Source organism: Haliotis cracherodii, unplaced genomic scaffold, assembly GCF_022045235.1.
Source record: "Haliotis cracherodii isolate W230 unplaced genomic scaffold, xgHalCrac1.p SCAF_9, whole genome shotgun sequence".
In the NCBI taxonomy this organism is placed as follows: Eukaryota; Metazoa; Mollusca; class Gastropoda; order Lepetellida; family Haliotidae; genus Haliotis; species Haliotis cracherodii.
In genome coordinates, this window is record NW_027266343.1 from 9,968,085 (window position 1) to 9,989,812 (window position 21,728).

Below are 21,728 nucleotides of genomic sequence, written 5' to 3' on the forward strand. Positions count from 1 at the left end.
TGGTGGATGTGATATCCCACTAACGGATATTGATTTCTGTTTCCTAAAAATGTTTCTCGTTGATTGTTTTATCTTCCTTGTCATCTACAAATATGACACTCTGAAATGGATGGTTTGTTTGGTTGTTGTTTAACGCATTTAGCAGTATTCCAGCTGTGTGACGTCGGTCTGTAAATATCGAATCTGGACAAGACAATTTGGTGATTGATATCATGAACATCGATCCGAGCAATTGAGATACGTAGACATGCATCAACACAAGTCAGCGAGCCTGACCACCCGGTCCCGTTAGTCGCCTCTTACGACAAGCATAGTCACCTTTTACGGCAAGCATGGGTTGCTGAAGATCTATTCTAGCCAGGATCTTTACGGGTCCTGCCCCATGTGATGATATGTTATGAAGGGACCGCGAAGTATTGAGGAGGAGCAATGAGTGACAGCTGTCATTATTCCTCATGTTTGTTCGATCCTATAAAAACTTATGTAAGATGGTTGTCAGTCAAAGTCTTATCATCGAGTTATTTATTTGTATTATTTGTATTCTTCATGACGCGGTCATAGCATTTCGAATCCAATGCTGGGAATCGTGCCACGGACCTTCTGATCTGTCCACATGCCCAAACAGGTTAACCCCATTTAAGCCCTGGCCATCCAAATTCGAAACAAGAACTTATGGGTTTTGTGGAGGAGGACAGTTATCACTATAATATAAGGCTTATTTGTCTGGGCACCGTTTGACCTTATTCATCATAGACTTGATACTCTTATCAATGTATTTAAGTCTAGAGAGCACAAGGTATATACGGGGTGTTTGAAGTGTAACCAGGGTATGAAATGTTGGGCCAAGTGAGTGAGTATGGGTTAACGCCGCTTTTAGCAATGTTCCAGCAATATCACGGCGGGGGACACCAGAAATGGGCTTCACACATTGTACCCATGTCGGGAATCGAACCCGTGTCCTCGGGGTGACGAGCGAACGCTTTAACCACTAGGCTACCCGACCGCCCCTGTTGGGCCAAGACCCATATGGTGTCGGAGTCAGACGTGCAATGACACACGACTGTTGTGGGTAAGGGGAATTCGAAGACGAACCTTTTGGTTGATCTTACCGAAAGAGTGACCAGTAATCCCAGGGAAAAGAGTGAGTGAGTTTGAATTTACGCCGCTTTTAGCAATATTCCAGCAATATCACGGCCTGGGACACCAGAAATGGGCTTCACACATTGTACCCATGTCGGGAATCGAAACCTGGTCTTCTGGGTGACGAGCGAACGCTTTTACCACAAGGCTACCCGACCACCCCTCCCAAGGAAAACCTAGGATTTAGATCTTGTAGGGGAGACTCCATCGGTATATACAGTATCTAAATGTTACAGAGTAGATACCGACTGACATATGGTATAAGACCTAACGCGGGACGCATAAAATCACATGTTCCCCTCCTGATTGCGCTACGTGTACAACTTATAATGTACGATGTAGAAAGTTCAGCGAACTTCCACATCTTAGATAGGCTACATTTAATATAATATTTTTAATATATACACAAAGAAGAAAGTTAAGCACACCCCTATTTCTGCAAAATCATGGCATGGGATGACTGACCACAGGAGCTGGGCGACACCAATGTCATCGGATAGAACAAACCTTTGACAACAAATAAAGAAGATATTGGTGATTTGGGATTGAAATTTACTGACAAAAACATCATTGTAACACAGGTACGGTTTTTGACCTTAGACAATACCTAAAAAAATATGGAGCTGCTGGATTAAGTAAACGAGTTACGTTTGTTATTTCATGTGAAAATGTTCCTTAAAGTATCTACTTGACATGACACGTGAAACAGATCAGTAGCGGGTATAACCGCCACGTGCCCGGATGATGCATTCCACCCTACGTCCCATGCCTCCAGTCAGACTTTGGATCTGTTGATGGGTCAACAACAACCACTCCTGATGCAATGCTGCTTCCAATTGGCTTAAATATAATACAAACCTGTATTCCTTAATCCCATGGGCACGCTCCGATGATGGTTTTAGGTTTGTCAGCACGTGCTCGTCGGTTTCACGGTTACACTTTAAGACCTACATCACATCTACATCGCTTTCTTGTGACATTACGGGGCACGGGAGGCCCAGTCGTCTAAGGCGCCGCGATTCGCTGTGCAGAGTTGCGTCCCGTGGACACGCCAGAAACCTATGATTGTGGGTTCGTATCCCGGTTCGCCCCGATTATGTTTCTAGGTTTGTCAGCACCATACCTGTGCTCGTGGGTTTCACCGAAGTGGTAAACGTCTGAGACCTGCATCACTTCGGACTTTCCTCCCACATTAAGCTGACACGCCGCGATATAACTGGAATACTGTTAAAAGCGACGTGAAACACAACTCACTCACTTACTTTTGTGACATTAAACTGACACGCCGTAGCATAACATGAATACTGTTCAAAGCGGCGTTAAACAAATTCACTTTGGATATGTATAGTTCATTTTATCGAACATGCCCTTTGGACTCAAAAAAATCCACACGTCCGAGGGTGGATGACCAATTGGTGGAAACACGAACACGCTCATAAACCCAAAACACAAATGTCAAAACGTGTTGCGTAACCCTGGGCAACCCAGCTCAAATGTATCTCTGTCCACCAAGGAGGGAGTCCGATATGTGGGGTGGATAAAAAAAACTCTAGCGCCCGTAACCAGTTTGGCTTTTCTTCATACTCCCCAGGGAGATGAATATGATAATTGGAATGTATATAGACCGACTAGTCGGGGAACAAATAAATCGCTTTTTAGCAGATACTAGTATCTGGGTAAGTGCGGTATATAAATGTACAATGATTAATATTAACAAACCTTTTGCTGCAATTCTCTCATTCTAGGTGAAGATATACATGATCGAGTGTCTCAGCCAGACTGACTGCGGAGATCTTCACCAGGGTCCCACCATCGCCCTCGCACACTTTCAGCGCCTCATCCCAGGATTTTCCAGGCGGTACTTCTTGACGTGGATGGTAGTATTTCCAACCTTTAGTTTTTGGTAACTCTTTACAGCATCTTTCAGAGAAAGAATTCATCAAATGATTAAACTGTCCATAATAAGCAAACTGCGAATTCTTCTATATTCATTATCATATATACTCGGATCTGTCGAACTGAATATGTCGAATTACCGGTTGTCTCGAACTGGGGTTTAACGTCGCCTTCAAGATTCTCACACTTACATAGTGATGCGTATGCAAGTATGTGTGTACGTGTGTGTGTGTGTGTGTGTGTGTGTGTGTGTGTGTGTGTGTGTGTGTGTGTGTGTGTGTGTGTGTGTGTACTAGACCGGCAGGGTAATAACAAGTACCATATTTTATCGTCTTTTGGTGTCGGGGTTCGAACCACCGACCATCCTCTCTCCGGGTAGAAGCTCTATCCACATGAACACGAAGTGGGTCCTGAAGGTAAGAGGAAAGTAATCGCCGTTATGGAGTATCATACTCGGGGCGCATCTGGGTTTTCAGTCCACTACCATCAGATCCAAACATGGCCAAGACGCAACTCCGATTGGACCCCTTGCTTACAAGTAACCTTTTTTTGTTTGTTTGTTTGTTGCGTAACTTTGCATTCAGCAAGATAACGGCGCCTCTAAATAATGGAGTCTGAACCAGATAATCTAGTTAATGATATTGTGAGCAACGATCCACGCCGTCGGGGCAATTGAACGAAGTCACCAAGTCGGACGACCCGATCCATTTGGTCGCCTCATACAACCAGGATAGGTTGCTGGGGACCTATTCTAACCCGCAATCCCAACGGGGACATCAACCTTTGATTCGAGTGATCAAACGATGATAGATCAGAGTAATGCAGGGAAATTACAAATGTGAGTCTTAGACGAAAAATGATTCTTCGGCGGGAATGAAGATTTGCTATTTTTTTTTGGTACAGTATAAACTATTAACAATATCTGATATCAACATGGGGTCAAATTCGTAGACGACTTAGTCCTTGTGAAACTGCGGGATGACACTGTCGAATGTTATCGATCGTACACAGCGTTTAGTTTACAAAAATATTTATGCTAAATTCGGGCAGATATACATGTGTGTTACAGTGTGTATGGTGTAAAAGTCACTCCATGATCTAGTTACAATCTCCTGATGCAGTAAACCTTGGGCCTTGTCTCACTGCAGTCAGCACCATGTGTGAAACTTGGGCCTTGTCTCACTGCAGTCAGCACCATGTGTGAAACTTGGGCCTTGTCTCACTGCAATTAGCACCGTGTGTAAAACGTGGGCCTTGTCTCACTGCAGTCAGCACCCTGTGTGAAACGTGGACCTTGTCTCACTGCAGTCAGCACCCTGTGTGAAACTTGGGCCTTGTCTCACTGTAGTCAGCACCCTGTGTGAAACTTGGGCCTTGTCTCACTGCAGTCAGCACCCTGTGTGAAACTTGGGCCTTGTCTCACTGCAGTCAGCACCCTGTGTGAAACTTGGGCCTTGTCTCACTGCAGTCAGCACCATGTGTGAAACTTGGGCCTTGTCTCACTGCAGTCTGCACCCTGTGTGAAACTTGGGCCATGTCTCACTGCAGTCAGCACCCTGTGTGAAACTTGGGCCTTGTCTCACTGCAGTCTGCACCCTGTGTGAAACTTGGGCCTTGTCTCACTGCAGTCAGCACCCTGTGTGAAACTTGGGCCTTGTCTCACTGCAGTCAGCACCCTGTGTGAAACTTGGGCCTTGTCTCACTGCAGTCAGCACCGTGTGTGAAACTTTGGCCTGTCTCACTGCAGTCAGCACCGTGTGTGAAACTTGGGCCTTGTCTCACTGCAATTAGCGCCATGTGTAAAACTTGGGCCTTGTCTCACTGCAGTCAGCACCCTGTGTGAAACTTGGGCCTTGTCTCACTGCAGTCAGCACCGTGTGTGAAACTTTGGCCTGTCTCACTGCAGTCAGCACCCTGTGTGAAACTTTGGCCTTGTCTCACTGAAATTAGCGCCATGTGTAAAACTTTGGACTGTCTCACTGCAATTAGCGCCATGTGTAAAACTTTGGACTGTCTCACTGCAATTAGCGCCATGTGTGAAACTTGGGCCTTGTCTCACTGAAATTAGCGCCATGTGTAAAACCTAAGTATGTGTGAAAACTGGACCTTGTCTCACTGCAGTTAGCACCGTGTGTGAAACGTGATCGTTGTCTGACTGTCGTAGGAAATTGACAAAAGAAAGTTTCTAACATCTTGACTGAAAGTTGCTTAGGCTGTATGATGGGATGGCGAAACCATGAGTGAAAATTTCGTTTGTTTTTCGTCACGAGATAAAATAAATATGTTATTTTGACAAGAAAAATACCAAGTGTTTAATATCATATTGTCTTTTCTCTCATCTTACGTTTGGGTGTTTTAGTTGGTTGTTTATGACGAACGACGCACGACGGACAAACACTCAAGTGAGCAGCCACCCATTACTTGCGTTACTGAGGACGTTCATCCGCATCCAGAGAGCTATTAAACCCTTCTCATTCATGCATGAAATTGACGCTTGTTCTTGATGCATTATGAGTACTACTTACTGTTCCGTTTCTGCTTTGGCTCCTCAGCTTTCTTCTTTAAATGTCCACTTGTAACAAGTATATTTCACCACGTTCGTCTTGTTTGCAACAGCAACCTCGCAGAGATCAGGTCTTTTATTCAAGTCTCGGCGTAATAACTTCAGGCTTGCTTATGAATGCGGCCGCCATACAGAGACCCCATATACCGAAGGATAATGTTTATTCTTCCATGTCAACCGACAATATCTATATTATTAAATGTAGGATTTAATGCCTTTGTCAAGTACTACAGATTAGAAGCAAAACATCTACCGCTGTGACATTAAGTGTACAAAAAGTGTTTTAAAAAATCCATCTTGTTTGTATTAGGGGCCTAGGTCCTAAAGTACTGAAAGTACAGTCTATCTGTCTGTCCGTCTGTCTATATGTCTGTATATATAGCTCTGTTTGTTTGTTGTTTAATTCCAGCTATATGACGGCGCTCTGTAAATAATCGAGTCTGGACCAGACAATCCAGTGATTGATATCATGAGCATCAGTCTATGCAAGTGGGTTGGTTGGTTTGTTTGTTTGTTGTTTAACGCCGCACTCAGCAATATTCCAGCTATATGACGGCGGTCTGTAAATAATTGAGTCTGGACCAGACAATCCAGTGATTGATATCATGAACACGATCCACGCAATTGTGATCGATGACATGTATCAACCAAGTCAGCGAGCCTGACCACCCGATCCCGTTAGTCGCCTCTTACGACAAGCATAGTCGCCTTTTCCGGCAAGCATGGGTTGCTGAAGACTTATTCTACCCCGGAATCTTCACGGGTCCTATGCAATTGGGATACGATGACATGCTAAAAGTCACCGATCCTGACTACCCGATCCCGTTAGTCGCCTCTTACAATGCAATTTCAATTTTTTTTTTAACTCAAACCGCCAGCTGTTGGTATATGAGCAACATAATAACATACATATATACAAAAATACAATGTGATCAAATGGCAACAGTGGTTTACTTTAGTACAGAGAGCATTATTTTTACAAATTTAGATTGTAAGTTCTCATATTTGACATCAAATGCTTGAAGGAAATAATGTTTGACCAGTTTAGATATCTATAATCAATTAATGTTTTTCTTTGCTGGTCAAAATATTCACATCTAAAGAGGTAGTGGAAGTCGTCGGCTATATCTGGGGAGGTACAAAGCTTACACGTGCGATATTCGCGTGGGATGCCCTCCCAGCGGCCAGTCTCAATGGGCAAATTATTATTCAGGGTTCTGAATTTTAAAATTGGAGTAAGGATTTCTGGTGATAAGAAAAGATATTGTTCAAATTTGAAATTAGTATTGTAAATTCTAGAGTTGCAAGCTTTGGAGCTTACAGTTAAATCTATATTCCATTTTTGAATAAATTGATCTTTTAAAACATTTTCAATTTTTTAGACTAACCGGCCGTGACTTACAGAATCCGGTTGATTAAAAACTACAGAAAGACCACACCTGTTTAATAAGCTCTTCATTGACTCCGTCCAGCTGTTTCTATTGTTATTAGTATTATTTAAAGAATTAAAATTTTATATATTTCAATATTCGGGTTGAAAATTTTATGACAGGTTGATTATTACTTATACGTTTGTGCCAAAACGAAATCATTCTCTTATATATGATTATACTTATTGGAAATCTCCCAAATTCAGCATACAACATATAATCTGGTGTTGAGTTTCTAAGATTGAAGGCAAGTTTAATGAATTTCAAATATACTCTTTCCAATACTGAATGATTTTCGTATCCTTAAGTTTCACAACCATAGGTTAGAATAGGCAAGCTTAAAACATCATAGGCTTTGAGAAGACAATCAACAGGTAAATGTAAATTCAGTGCTCTTTTTAATAATCAAAACATGGCTTTTGTAGCTCTGTCAGCGAGGTTTTTAATTGCATTGCATTTAATTAATTTTGAAAAAACAAGATAGACATAACTATTTACAATTTCTAAATCAACATCTATTCTAACTCGGATCTTCAGGAATTAAGGGTCCTGTCCGAAGGGGCTTATAATTAGAGGGCATACGCCGAATATTTTAAAAAATACCAAGAATATCAGAATTCTGAGCACTTTGGAAACTTATTGAGCAATTAGATTTTTGGATATATAAAGTGTTAGAGAAACCCATTGAGCTTGTTTCCTCTATGACAGTGAGTGAATGAGTTGGGTCTAACGCCGCTTTTAACAGTATTCCAGTTATATCACGGCGTGTCAGCTTAATGTGGGAGGAAAGCACGAAGTGATGCAGGTCTCAGACGTTTACCACCTTCGTGAAACCAACGAGCACGGGTATGGTGCTGACAAATCTATTAACATAATCGGGGCGAACCGGGATTCGAACCCACAATCATAGGTTTCTGGCGTGCCCAAGGGACGCAACTCTGCATAGCGAATCGCTGCCCCCGTCATTTATGACCGTTATGTAAGAAACGGATTACTACACTCCAGTATGTCAGATATAATTTATCTAAACGTATTTAAATGGTATCTGACAGACTCGTTTAGCAATCTTTATTTCTTGGAAGTATTGGTTGTTTGGCTTTTTTACGCCGCACTCAGCAATATTCCAGCTATATGACGGCGGTCTGTAAATAATCGAGTCTGGATCAGACAGTCCAGTGATTGATATCATGACCATCGACCCACGCAATTGGGATACGGTGACATGCATCAACCAAGTCAGCGAGACTGACCACCCGAACCCGTTAGTCGCCTCTTACGACAAGCATGGTCGCCTTCAGAAGTACACCTTCCCGAGGCAAGCAAGTGAGTTAACTGACTATAAAACTCCAGTTTCCATCCTTGCTGAACCAGGCTGGAACATTTTGGCAGGACTCACGAGTCTATGCATAGTCCAATCAAAATCGCGTTACGAAATCGACATCCGGTTCGTAAACAACATGGATTTCAACGTTCAGATTTCGGTCGACTGCAGGATTTGCAAAGTATATGTACCGTCAACTGGGCATCGACAGATATTTTCCAAATCTTTTCATGTGTTTAATCAAGGTAAGACATGTTTTATTACAATATAGATCTTGATCATCGATCATATCATCTTGACTGGGCCCCGCCATTTTGTTTGAAAAACATGCAAGTAATATGATAGGTGGAATCTGGTTGGTCAATAGGAGGGGCTTAGCAGGGACATAACTCGTAATCGCCACTGGTGGCGCTACGATCGAGTCCAGAAATCCCAGCCTAGTTTGGCAGGGGTGGAAACCGTACTTTTAACAGTCAGTAAACTCCCTTGTCTCGGGAAGATGTCAGAAGTATTGATGATGCGAATATGAAAACGTTTGGTACACGACATTTATTGTCACGTTGCACTAAAACACCCTTCAATGGAACGTTGCCCTCTCAGTAATATTGCTGATGTGATGATGATACGTAAATGACTTTCCTGCCCCTTGGTGGTGGTTGGCCCAGTTAAAACCGCGTCAGTCATGAGTTAAACATACCTCGCCAGCAACAGTCTTGAACAGTGTGTCATGGTGCGTGGCCATGAATGTGAATCCAGGCGTTTGAAAGTCATGGGCTACATGACATGAACAATACTCTTGGTTAAATCAAGCAATAAATGTATAACCTGAACCACGATTTCATATTATCATTATTATCAAAAGGCAAAGATGATTTGCGTCACTATTCACCCTGAAGCAAACTGTTATCAAATATGATATTTGACGTACATCTATTAGCCATACGTGACTGATTCAATCCCGTCCAACGACTTCATCTGTCCTGTAGCAACATTAAATAAGTGACGCATGTTTTTTGGACAAAAAAAATCGGTTTTATTGTTCAGCACCTTCAAGCAATCATTTAACGAGTCGGTCTGATAGCTAGGCAGCATTGAAGCACTTGTCCAAAACACTGTTTAGACATGTATAATTTTGAAGAAGTCGAGCAGGAAATCGCCAAATATGACTATGTCCGATTTTCCATCTGCGACCTGAACGGCAGTAGTCGTGGACAAGCGATTGCTAGACGCCATGTTAGGAGCTACCTGGAAAAAGGGCTGGACATGTTCCAGGGTAAGTATCCAAATTACAGATGTAGCAGGATGTGGAGTCATCCCACAGATGACATCCTTACCTTGTCAGCTTGCTGACGGGGTTAACCTCTCTGGTCATGTGGACAAGGCGTCCGACCTCTGATCAGAAGGTCCGTGGTTCGAATCCAATCACGGGACTCGGAAATTTTATGGCCGCTATACAGATCCATTGCTATCTAGTAACATACAGTGCATACAAATGCATTGATGCAACAAGTACATGCAAGCCATATTGTGTGTCTGTTTGTTTGTTTTTCGCCGCACGCAGCAACATTCCATCTGTATGACAGAGGTCTGTAAATAATCCAGTCTGGAACAGACAAGTTTATTTTCGATATCTTGAGCATCGATCCTAGCAAGTGGGATACGATGACAACCTGATCTTGTTATCGAGGCGTACGTATTTTAATGCAGCAAAACATTATCGGTGGTAGATAGCCTCCGCGAGGACCCAACGCTGAGACGCTGTTAGTCTGACAGTATCTATAAGCGACAAAGCCCTTTCCATGTCCATACGAATATAATATCTCTCGTAAGACATCCCTGCTTGAAGGAGAGGCGGTAGTTGTTAGCTTCGTCATATGACACTCTATGAACTAGTCGTAGAAAGAGCATGCTCGATTGTACTTCACAATGCAGACACCAAATGGTGGCGTTTCTGGACTAAGGCTGGACTATGAAGGGGAAGGTCTTGTGAAAGTTTTCTCTCTTGCCGTGTAACATTAAGCCCTACTGGGGGATACATGTGGAATTAAGCCCTACTGTGGGATACATGCAACATTAAACCTCACTGTGTAGTACCTGGAGCATTAAGCCCTAGTCTTGTGGAAAGTTTACTGTCACTATGAATCATCGTTATGCATAGATCTGAATATGAAACAGTTCAGGCTGTTTCACTGGTCCTTTTTATTTCCAGTGCAGGTGTGTAAATCATTGTAAATCATTCTTGTTCAGGTGGGTAAATCAGTGGAAGGGAATTGGCAATTTGACCGTTATCCAACGATATCAGATCATCGATATACCTGAATTTTAAGCTACACTTCTTGGTCAAATTACCGAGCAGAAATTCCAATTCCGAGTCATAAAGAGACATATGAGCAAGACGGGAGAACAATTGATACCGGGTGTGGGGGTGGGGGTGGGGGTGGGGGTAGGGGTGGGGGTGGTGGTTAATTCTTACTTAATACTTATAATAGAGGTTATCAATGAAGAAGTCCACGTAATGCAAACCAGTATTAAATTTGCTTTAACAACCAAATCAACAAGTAATCATGATAAGCAATGTGCTTACTAAATGCCATTGGATGTATAAAATAAAGGTGTGGGGCAGAACCACCCTCTGGATCCGCCACTGGTGAACAACAGACTCACATAATTCATCCGGGGCCACCTCGAAGGGGACCGCTTTGTGCAGTTTAGCACTAGCCGTGTTTTCACCACAAAAATACCAGAAGGAGTCCGCCACAATATAACTTTCTTATTATAGACAAGTCAAACCAACCGTCTGAATCATAGACCTGTCACCACTGACCTATTTAAGCTGACAAACCGGTTATGATACTTCACCCCACCTGTGTGGTACCTGGCGCATTACGCCCTACTGTAGGATACATGTAATATTGAGCCCCTCTGTGTAGTACATAGAGAATTAAGCCCTACTGCGTGGTACATGGATCATTATGCCCTACTGGGGGGTACATGTGGAATTAAGCCCTACTGTGGGATACATGTAACATTAAGCCATACTGGGGGATATATGTGAAATTAAGCCCTACTGTGGGATACATGTAACATTAAGCCTTACTGTGTAGTACCTTGAGAATTAAGCCCTACTGTAGGATACATGTAACATTAAGCCCTACTGTGTTGTACCTGGAGCAATAATCCCTACTGGGTGGTACCCGGAGCAATAATCCCTAATGTCGGGTACCTGGAGCATTAATCCCTATTGTGGAGGGCTTGGAGCATTAATCCCTACTGTGTGGTACCTCGAGCATTAATCACTGTTGTGTGGTACCTGGATCATTTATCCCTACTGTGTGGTACATGTAACATTAAGTCCTAGTGTGGGGTACATGTAACACTAAGTCCTACTGAAGGACACATGTAACATTCATCCCTACTGTGTGGTACCTGGAGCATTAAGAACTGTTGTGTGGTAATTGGAGCATTAAGGCCAACTGTGTGGTACCTGAAGCATTAAGCTCTACTGTGGGAAACATGTAACATTAAGCCCTACTGTGTAGTACCTTGAGAATTAAGCCCTACTGTAGGATGCATGTAACATTAAGCCCTACTGTGTAGTACCTGGAGAATTAAGCCCTACTGTAGGACGCATGTAACATTAAGCCCTACTGTGTTGTACCTGGAGCATTAATCCTTACTGTAGGATGCATGTAACATTAAGCCCTACTGTGTAATACCTGGAGAATTAAGCCCTACTGTAGGATGCATGTAACATTAAGCCCTACTGTGTTGTACCTGGAGAATTAAGCCCTACTGTAGGATGCATGTAACATTAAGCCCTACTGTGTTGTACCTGGAGAATTAAGCCCTACTGTAGGACACATGTAACATTAAGCCCTACTGTGTAGTACCTGGAGAATTAAGCCCTACTGTAGGATGCATGTAACATTAAGCCCTACTGTGTTGTACCTGGAGAATTAAGCCCTACTGTAGGATGTATGTAACATTAAGCCCTACTGTGTTGTACCTGGAGAATTAAGCCCTACTGTAGGATGCATGTAACATTAAGCCCTACTGTGTTGTACCTGGAGAATTAAGCCCTACTGTAGGATGCATGTAACATTAAGCCCTACTGTGTTGTACCTGGAGCATTAATCCTTACTGTAGGATGCATGTAACATTAAGCCCTACTGTGTTGTACCTGGAGAATTAAGCCCTACTGTAGGATACATGTAACATTAAGCCCTACTGTGTTGTACCTGGATCATTAATCCTTACTATGTGGTACCCGGAGCATTAATCCATATTGCGTGGTACATGTAACATTAAGCCCTACTGTGTAGTACCTGGAGAATTAAGCCCTACTGTAGGATACATGTAACACTAAGCCCTACTGTGTTGTACCTGGATCATTAATCCTTACTATGTGGTACCCGGAAATTAATCCCTATTGCGGGGTCCAAGTAACATTAAGTCCTAGTGTGGGATACATGTAACACTACCCCCTGCTGAAGGATACATGTAACATTAAGCCCTACTGTGTGGTACCTCGAGCATTAAGAACGATTGTGTGTTAACTGGAGCATTAAGCCAGTAGGGCCTAGAGCATTAAGAACGATTTGTGGTAACTGGAGTATTAAGCCCAACTGCGTGGTACATGTAACATTACGCCCTAGTGTGGGATACATGTGGAATTAAGCCCTACTGTGGGATACATGTAACATTAAGCCCTACTGTGGGATACTTGTAACATTAAGCCCTACTGTGGGATACATGTGGATATAAGCCCTACTGTGGAATACATGAGGAATTAGGCCCTACTGTGGGATACATGTGGATATAAGCCCTACTGTGGGATACATATGGATTTAGGCCCTACCGTGGGATACATGTGGAATAAAGCCCTAATGTGGTATACACACGGAATTAAGCCCTACTCCGGGGTACGTATAGCTTAACGTAATACTGTAGGATACATGTAACATTAAAGGGGCTCTTATCTCTGGCTTCTACCTCGCTGTCTAACACTGCCTTCCAGGCTTACTAGCGCAGGGAATCGACTTGCTGGCTAACGCAACTGAGCGTGACAAGGGACTGGGCTATCGTTTGAAAGGACAGCGAAAATAAACTTTAAGTTTGTTTGTTTGTTGTTTAACGCCGCACTCAGCAATATTCTAGAAAATTGACGGAGGTCTGTAAATAATCGAGTCTGATCAAGACAATCCAGTGATTGATATTATGAGAATCGATCCACCGTATTGGGATACGGTGGCATTGAAGCAATATCTACACGCTTTTCTGAACACTGATTGGTTACCAGTGATCTATCAAGGTTTCGATAATTACAAAGGGCGCATGTTACTAAATTACTCCAACCTAAATAAACAGACAAAAAGAACAGCGGAAACTCATCAGATGTCGCTATTTGGAAATACCCCTGAGTTAAATTTAAAAAACAGTATCCTCAGTGAAAGCCTTTTCGGTTTACGTGGATAATACGATGACTGAGATTGATTTTGATCCTATTTCTGTGTTTCATAGCTTGATATTTACTAGTAAATAGACTTATCAGAGGCTGTAAATGAAACCTCATTTGCCATTGCATATGGATATTTTATACAAACTGAGCAAGAAGATAAAGTCATCAATATGCCCCGCCCTTTTACATGTGTTCATAAATCAAACAATGTACATGTCATATACGACCCGTGAAGATTCCGGGGTAGAATTGGTCTTCAACAAGCCATGCCTGCCGTAAAAGGTGACTATGCTTGTCGTAAAAGGCGACTAACGGGATCGGGTGGTCAGGCTTGCTGACTTGGTTGATGCATGTCATCGATCCCAATTGTGTGGATCGATACTCATGATAATATTATCAATCGCTGGATTGTCTGGTCCAGACTCGATTATTTACAGACCACCGCCATATAGCTGGAATATTGCTGAGTGCGGCGTTAAACAACAAATCAACCAACAAACCAACCAACAAACCAACCAACATGTCATATACCTCATTATGCCAAACAAAATGTCTGTGAATACAACTGACATAATGACAGATGACTGAACCTCATTTGGAACCTTAGTTCAACTTGTTAAGACAACGTTAATCAAGAAAAGGAGGAGCTTGATGATACCGTTCTTTCCAAGTAAATGCCTATCTCAAATAACGACGGTATTTGGACGGAAAACGATGGTTTGAAAGCGTCCAAAAACGTCGTTTTCCCGTCCAATGACCATATACGGAAAAAACGACGTTTTCGTGTTTGCAGTGCGTACGAGGATTAGTGTTTATCCAACTTATGGACCGTCTGAATGCAAGAAGTACCAGAAGAAATACGAAAACATCGGGATACCTTTTAGTGAAACAATACAGTGTGTCGCCGTATAAAGGGAATTCAAAGAAAGTGTGCGAGAGAAAGACCACGTGCAGCATACAGCACAAACGGAAGTCATGACAAGTAAAATTGAACAACTTTTCATCACCTGCCCCGGTGGATCATTGGGAAAACAGTAGGTCACAAAGCTAAACACGATTCGAAAGAGAGCATGTTCGGCATCCATAATAAAAACTTTCATTTCTTGTCTTCGATGTTAGAACAATGGACGTTTGAAACACCAAGTACAAATTCCATCTACTACAGTAACTCAACCCATCAGGTCTTCCTAAGAAAATGAAAAACCTCAAGCTATACCAGGCCTTACTGGGAAAAAGTAAAACATCCCAAGAGGTTATTACCAGACACCTATAAAACAATCGGCAAACATTGTAGTAGGTTTATAACAATTGATTCAGGTAGGTGGATAAGAATCTTGTCTATAAATTATTTCCTGATGTAGATAAGGTCGCTTTGCTTCGGAAAAGAATTTTTAATAAACAACTGAAGAAAGATAAATTTGACCTGGTTCTATTATGAAGGTGAAATGGTAGATCTAGATCTAGTAGAATTTTTTTATTAGATTGGTGCCCAATTTTTAACATCGTCATGTAAAATTGAGACATGAAAAATATATAATACCTCACGACGAAACAGAGATGAGGATCTCAGAGTCTGACAGCCTCACATATTTTGAAACGATGTACAGATAAATATTCTGTCATGTGCTTGAACATGGATTTCAACATTATTTTCATCAAGATTATTTAGGTCGCTGGCTACACGGATCATCCTCTCTTGTAACTACTTCGGCATGAACACATATTTTGGTCTCGCACTTCAAAGCAACAATGTCGCACTCAGATGCATTTTTGCCTCTTCCAGCATCTGTCATAATGTCAAAGCCTTGACAATCTTCCTGGTCAATTGATTTCAACAATGTAATACTCACAGCCTCATTCACGGGGTAACCTCCCAATTGTCAGACATTCCATTTGTCAGACAGCTTGTGCCAGGATTAGTCAAGGTTGGGTTGTCAAGCAATAGTTAACTGTTTACCTTTCGTTAAGTGGAACAGACAAAAACACACATTTTGAGGAATTTGCAGGAAAGGTTTATTATGCACTTTTAATAATCAAATGATAACAGAAATCACCCTTTTTGAAGTATTCATTACATTTTAGCAAAAGACACTACATACACAATACACACTGATCACAGTTTAGTACAATGTCTGTTTTCAGCTCAGCTTCAGCAAATGTCCAACAGCATCCAAGAATTCAAGAGGTGTCTTCTGCCCACTGACCAGCTTCTCTTTGAGACGCACTAGCCTTCCCTATGACTCTCTGTACACCTTCTCCCTGGGTGGGGGAGCAGCACCAAAGTTTATCTGTTTCAGCTTGGCACCTTCCGACTTCTCAATGCCTTGATGCAAATCCACAAATCTGTACAGGTTGGGATGCTGATTGAAAAGACTGCGGTTGACACAGGGATGAAAACCTTCCAGGTTGTTGTTTGTCCTAGGTCCTAGGGTGTGGTGAAAATTCACAGGGTGAGTCGAAACGGGCCTCGTCGTCAACCCATGTCGTCACCATGTAATCGTGGAAATCTTGGGACCATGCCACCTCAGGTGTCGCATCCATTGCCTCTAGCCAGGCTTCTTGAACCAGCTGCTCTTTGAATCCAGCTCTGCAGCTGGGGATCTTCCTTGTACTGGAAAGCTAAGCCTAGGTCTTGAGTCTTCCTCCATATAGCCTTGGTGTTGTGGAGGAAACAACCCTTGATGTCGGCTGCTGGGAATTCCCATTCGATCGCTCGAATGGCCGCCATCTCAAAGTCTGTCGGTATGATAGTTGGTGAGGAGGGTCGTTTAAGAGCCTGCTGTACCTCTGTTTTCAGCAAAGTGAAAAATCTGACGTATGTCGTCTGTTGTCGGTTGGGCAGCAGGGCGAAGACAAGCGGTACATGGTGTATCCACTGGGGGCACGTACAGGGTACAGCTGGTTCCACAGGTGAGGACAGCAGAAAAACGTACCATCCATGTGGACCATATCATCTTCAGCTTGACACATCAGCTGCTCATCAGTGGAAAAGATCAGGATCTTGTCTTTTTCACAGTCTGCGCAGATGAGGAATCTGGTTAATCTGTATAACTTCACGAGTTGGAGTAGAATACACTGCCCACAGTTTGGAGCAGCTCATTAATTAGTAGGTAAGACCAGGCAGTTAAATTGGTGACACTTGACTGGTCTGTCTGACAAATGGGATGTCTGGGATTTCACAATATTCCTTTGAAATACCAACCCACGTATTCAGGGTTTATGACCTCAGGATGAATTAATAAATTAATTTGCATTTTAAGTGAAGAAATGTTTTCGTGAATACTATAATAGAAATACATGCTGTACATGGTATTTTAGAAATGCACTGCGGACTTTTTCCGATTACTCTCTAAAAACATTTTGTTTGCCCTCTTTCTGACCACGCGACCTCCTAGCAACTACGGCCTGTGAGCGCATCCGAGTTGGATTGCCGCTAACTGTCAAGTACTTTGCAAGTTCGCTTGTCTTCAATATGTGCAACAAAACATTTTCTTAAATTGACGGACACTTGTTCGAGGTGATCAGGGGAGCCCTTGTCATTTCGATTTTGACATTGATGACTTTATCGTGGAGGAAGTTCCAATTCAAGATGACATCATTCCGACTGACAACTCAAATCCAACAAGATGGCGCCCCTCTTCCCACTTTGACAAATTCAGTGCCTATTCTTGGGATTAGTGAATCAGTGTCACAGCCAGATTTCATTGTGGAACCAGATGAATGCGAATATGTCTGATTACACTGCTTTTGTCAACACAGCACAGGCAATCGCAGCTAGGAAATGGTGCGGCCACAGAAATTCGTCGATTTGAAAACAGCGCTACAAATACTTCTGGACTGAGCTTGATAGACGAATTGTTTGGAGAGATCCAAGATACTCAGACTTGAGGAAACGGACATTAAACGTAACAGCAGGTGAATGTTTGTTTTGGAAAAGCGGGAAGTGATGCCAGATTGTGTTTTAAAACTCAGTTTTGTGTTTGAAAATTATGTGAAAGAAAAGGTAATCAATAATTAAAATTGTCTTGAAATATGTTTATTTGGAGTTTTCGTTTATCATAAGTACAGTATCTAGACAGGCTTAATGTACGAGGTCAAAACATCAAATATATTTAGTTGTTACTTATTTTCCAGCTGCTTATGTGTATTGCTATGTTGAGACACGTTACATAATCATATATTGCAGTCAAGCTAAATAATATTGGCGCAACTTCTGGTGTCTAGGCCTCTTCCTAACCATTAGTTGAAAAATCGGTGTGATTTAAGTTTTATAAATATAATCTGATAAGTGTGTGGTATAGATCTAACTGTTGAATGCAAGGGACACCATACTAAACACATATCTGTATTTTTCAGATTGAACTGAAAGGATCTTGATGCTAATGCTTATGTAACTAACGTCAATTTCGTATTTATGTATCGTTACATTAGTATACATTAACCGAAACTGTAGTTGTGCTGCTGCTGCTGCTGCTCCGCCCACTGTGATTGATGCAGACGCCAAACACGACCGACTCGACTTTTTGTGATAAAACTAGACAAAGTGTATTGACTAATATCTAGATATGGAGCCATTTGTGGTATCCAAAGTGTGTCATTCAAGTCGATACGAAGTTTGGTAATCTTGTTTACGTATGGTTTTCAAAACACTTCTCTCGACACTCTGTTGTGTTTACATTGTCAGTCACTGTTCGAATCTGAAACACCGCCACCTAGCGGGCTATTTATAGTCAGGATGGGTTTTTACGTAGTAATATTGTTGCCTTCAAATTTGGCATACAGCTTTTTATATGAGTGAGTTAAAATTTAACGTCGCATCGGCATTATTAGCGACGAAACCAAGTTAATATATTAACAAGTCAGTCATTTATGCAAAGTTATATTTAAAAACAAGTTATGAAACATATTTGAGCATATTATATTTAAAAACAATTGATGAAACATATTTGAGCATAACAATATGATGTATACCGTTTTAAAACACGGGCTATAGGCCAGCAGTAACCAAAGCTAGTCCACCTCACTGGTGATCATGACGACTTACAGTACCTCTGCTTTCTGCATGATACCCAGCAGGATTTACGTCATCACTTTAGCCACTGGTGGTTGTGCACAATGCTAGCCAATATTAAAAAATACTCGGAACTGAGTTGGCTTAAAAACACTGGTTGATGATAGTTTCATCGATTATGATAGGATTACGTGTCACACATGGGGATAATTTTACTATGCTTTAACCTCTTTGACAGAGCTTTCAATAATGTCGGTTGATAATAGCATCACACCAAATTTCAAAACAAGCATTTAATTATTCACATTCATATTTAAAATTTATTTAACAGACCAATTTGTATATGAATATGACAACTTCATGGTATAGACCTGTGAAGATTCGGGATAGAATAGGTCTTTAGCAACCCATGCTGGCCCTAAGAGGCCACTCTTGGGATCGTGGTGGTCAGGCTTGCTGACTTAGTTGAAGCATGTCATCGTATCCCAATTACGTGGATCGATGCTCATGACATCAATCACTGGATTGTTTTCAAGGTTATGGGGAAAAGAAGAAGATTGGGTCGTTATTGTTTCTTGGCCTTGGAAACATTTTCTTTGATACAACATAACGAAAAGTTCCAATCATTTTATGTTTATGAAAATTTGAAAAATATATGGTATAAGAAAACTTGATATTTTAAAGTGTGAACTTTGTGTAATGTACCTTTATTTGTTGTGGATTGCTGTTTTATACAACATATCATATCACATTCTTTGTGTCAGATTAGGAAATTCATTGAATGAGCGAGTGAATATAGTTGTACACTGCAGAAGAATGCTTGTTCTTGGTGGACAATATCGTAAACATGAGTTGGTATCATTTCAGGTGTCTTGGCATTTGGACCTCAAACAGAGCTTGTTGGAATAGACCACGAGGACAACTTTAACTTTGGCAATGTATTGATTGTTCCTGACCCTGCCACACTGAGGTCCATTCCCTGGGCACCAGAAGGGGTGAAGGTTGCTGAGATGCTGTGCGAGTCTCGATGGAAGAAAGACAACTCTCCACAAGAAGCCTGCCCTCGGTACGCAGCAAGAAAACAGCTGCAGAGGTTGGATGATCTTGGATTAATTTTTTATTCTGGCAATGAAATTGAGTTTCAACTCCTTGAAAAAAATACCTTGGAGCCAGTTTTTAATTACAATTCATACTTAAGCCAAAGGTTATTGAACAAGCACAGCAAAGTGATATTTCACTTTGATAAAAACTTTCAAGAATCTGATATTGATGTTGAAAGATTCCATGTTGAGCTAGGGCCAGGTTTTTTTGAAGCTGTGACGAAACCAAAATATGGAATTGAGAGTGCCGATGAGGCTTTTAATTTGCAGGAAGGTCTCCTGGAAATGGCGGATCAGAAAGGGCTTAGAGCAACCTTCATGTCTTATTTGTCCTCTAAAGATAAAACGGGAATAGCTACTCATTTCAATTTTTCCCTCTGGAACAAATCTGGAGAAAATGTGTTTTATGAAGAGGGTGCTCCGGACAAACTCTCTGTAGTTGCTAAACAGTGGATTGCAGGTATCCTTAAGCACAGTAAAGCTCTCTCTGCTTTCACAAACCCAACGGTCAACTGCTACAGAAACTTCTTCAATACTTTTAAACCCATGACTCCCAACTGGGGAATAGAAGATCGACAATCATGTCTCCGCATCAAGAATGAAGATCCATGCAAAACATACATCGAGAACAGACTTCCAAGAGGAAAGAGCAACATCTATCTTGTGATGGCATCTACCATCGCTGCTGGATTGGATGGCGTTGAAAAGAAAATGGAGTGCCCAGTCCCTGGGAAACAAGACCATGCTGAACCGCTCCCCTGTTCCCTGGCTGAGGCTCTGGAAGAACTGGAACGGGATGAGGATTTGTGCAATGCCTTAGGAAAGGAACTGGTGACATGGTTCGTCAAGAGCAAGAGAGATGCGGAAATCGCCAAGTATGAAGGCATCGAGACTGATGAGGAACGTTTTGCTGTAGAGAAAGAAGACTACCTTTAAAAATATAATTGTCACAATGCAACTACATTGTTGCCGTCTCAGGTGTGGAGGTTATCATTTCCTAAAACATTGTGGTTTGTTAGCAATATTAGTTTGTGTAGTCTCGGGAGATTTTGGCAAGCAATAATTATGTTTTGGTGAACTGTAGCAATAGTCACTCTTATCGTCCTGATCAGTAAATGTATGTGTTCAAAGTTTATTTTTTAAAGCTGAGTATTGTTGAAGTTCCTTGACTTTTGAACAGAGAAATATATGCTAAATGATGAGAGTCTGTCAAATATATTTATTCAAATAATGTAAGGAAACATTTCAGATCATGACAAAATGGAAACATATATCAACTGTTATATCATATTTTATATTCACCTTTTATAAATACCATGGTTCCGATCCCCCTAAAAAAGAAGAGTTTGCAGCCTTTCGACCTATCGTAACTCTATAATTTATCAAAGGATTAAGAAGGTCGTAGCGCTACGAACAATGCGTTGATCAGGACTCGGTCACCTTGTGTTATACAGCTGCACATGTAACTGAACAAGTCAATATAATAAGTGCTTTCTTTATATCATAGCGCACTTTGGCTGTTATTTCGACAGACATACATGCATGTACGTAATTCCATTAGCTGGCTTGTAGCGCATTTTTTCCTTCTTACGTAAGTTTTGTCTCTTCGTTGGGTTATTGATTATATTCCTACCTTTCAGGTTTTGTATACAGCAGTGCACTACCGTCTTTATTTACTAAACGTATTACTCCTTCTGAACTTCAGTATTTGTCTTGTTCTTTCTCTCACTGTTTTTACCAGGAACCCTGATAGAGTTTATGTCAGTATCAAGGCACCTGGATTACAGAATCACCAATACCAAAACGCGA

The 21,728-nt window shown here is 41.6% G+C and overlaps 1 protein-coding gene across 1 annotated transcript; it reads left to right on the top strand.

Annotated features, from left to right (window-relative positions):
- Positions 1-9,472: 9,472 nt before the first annotated feature.
- Positions 9,473-20,900, top strand: LOC139453252 (lengsin-like). Its single transcript, XM_071234876.1, has 2 exons — positions 9,473-9,623; positions 19,687-20,900. Exons 1-2 carry the CDS (start codon positions 9,473-9,475, stop codon positions 20,853-20,855), a joined length of 1,320 nt encoding a protein of 439 aa, XP_071090977.1. The 3' UTR covers positions 20,856-20,900.
- Positions 20,901-21,728: the final 828 nt, after the last annotated feature.

What these genes read in the sequence shown, in the direction of transcription:
- LOC139453252 (XM_071234876.1), top strand. Translation starts at nt 9,473, where the DNA reads ATGTATAATTTTGAAGAAGTCGAGCAGGAAATCGCCAAATATGACTAT. An exon ending in AGGGCTGGACATGTTCCAGG is followed by an intron (nt 9,624 to 19,686) that starts GTAAGTATCCAA and finishes GTATCATTTCAG; the next exon opens with GTGTCTTGGCATTTGGACCT.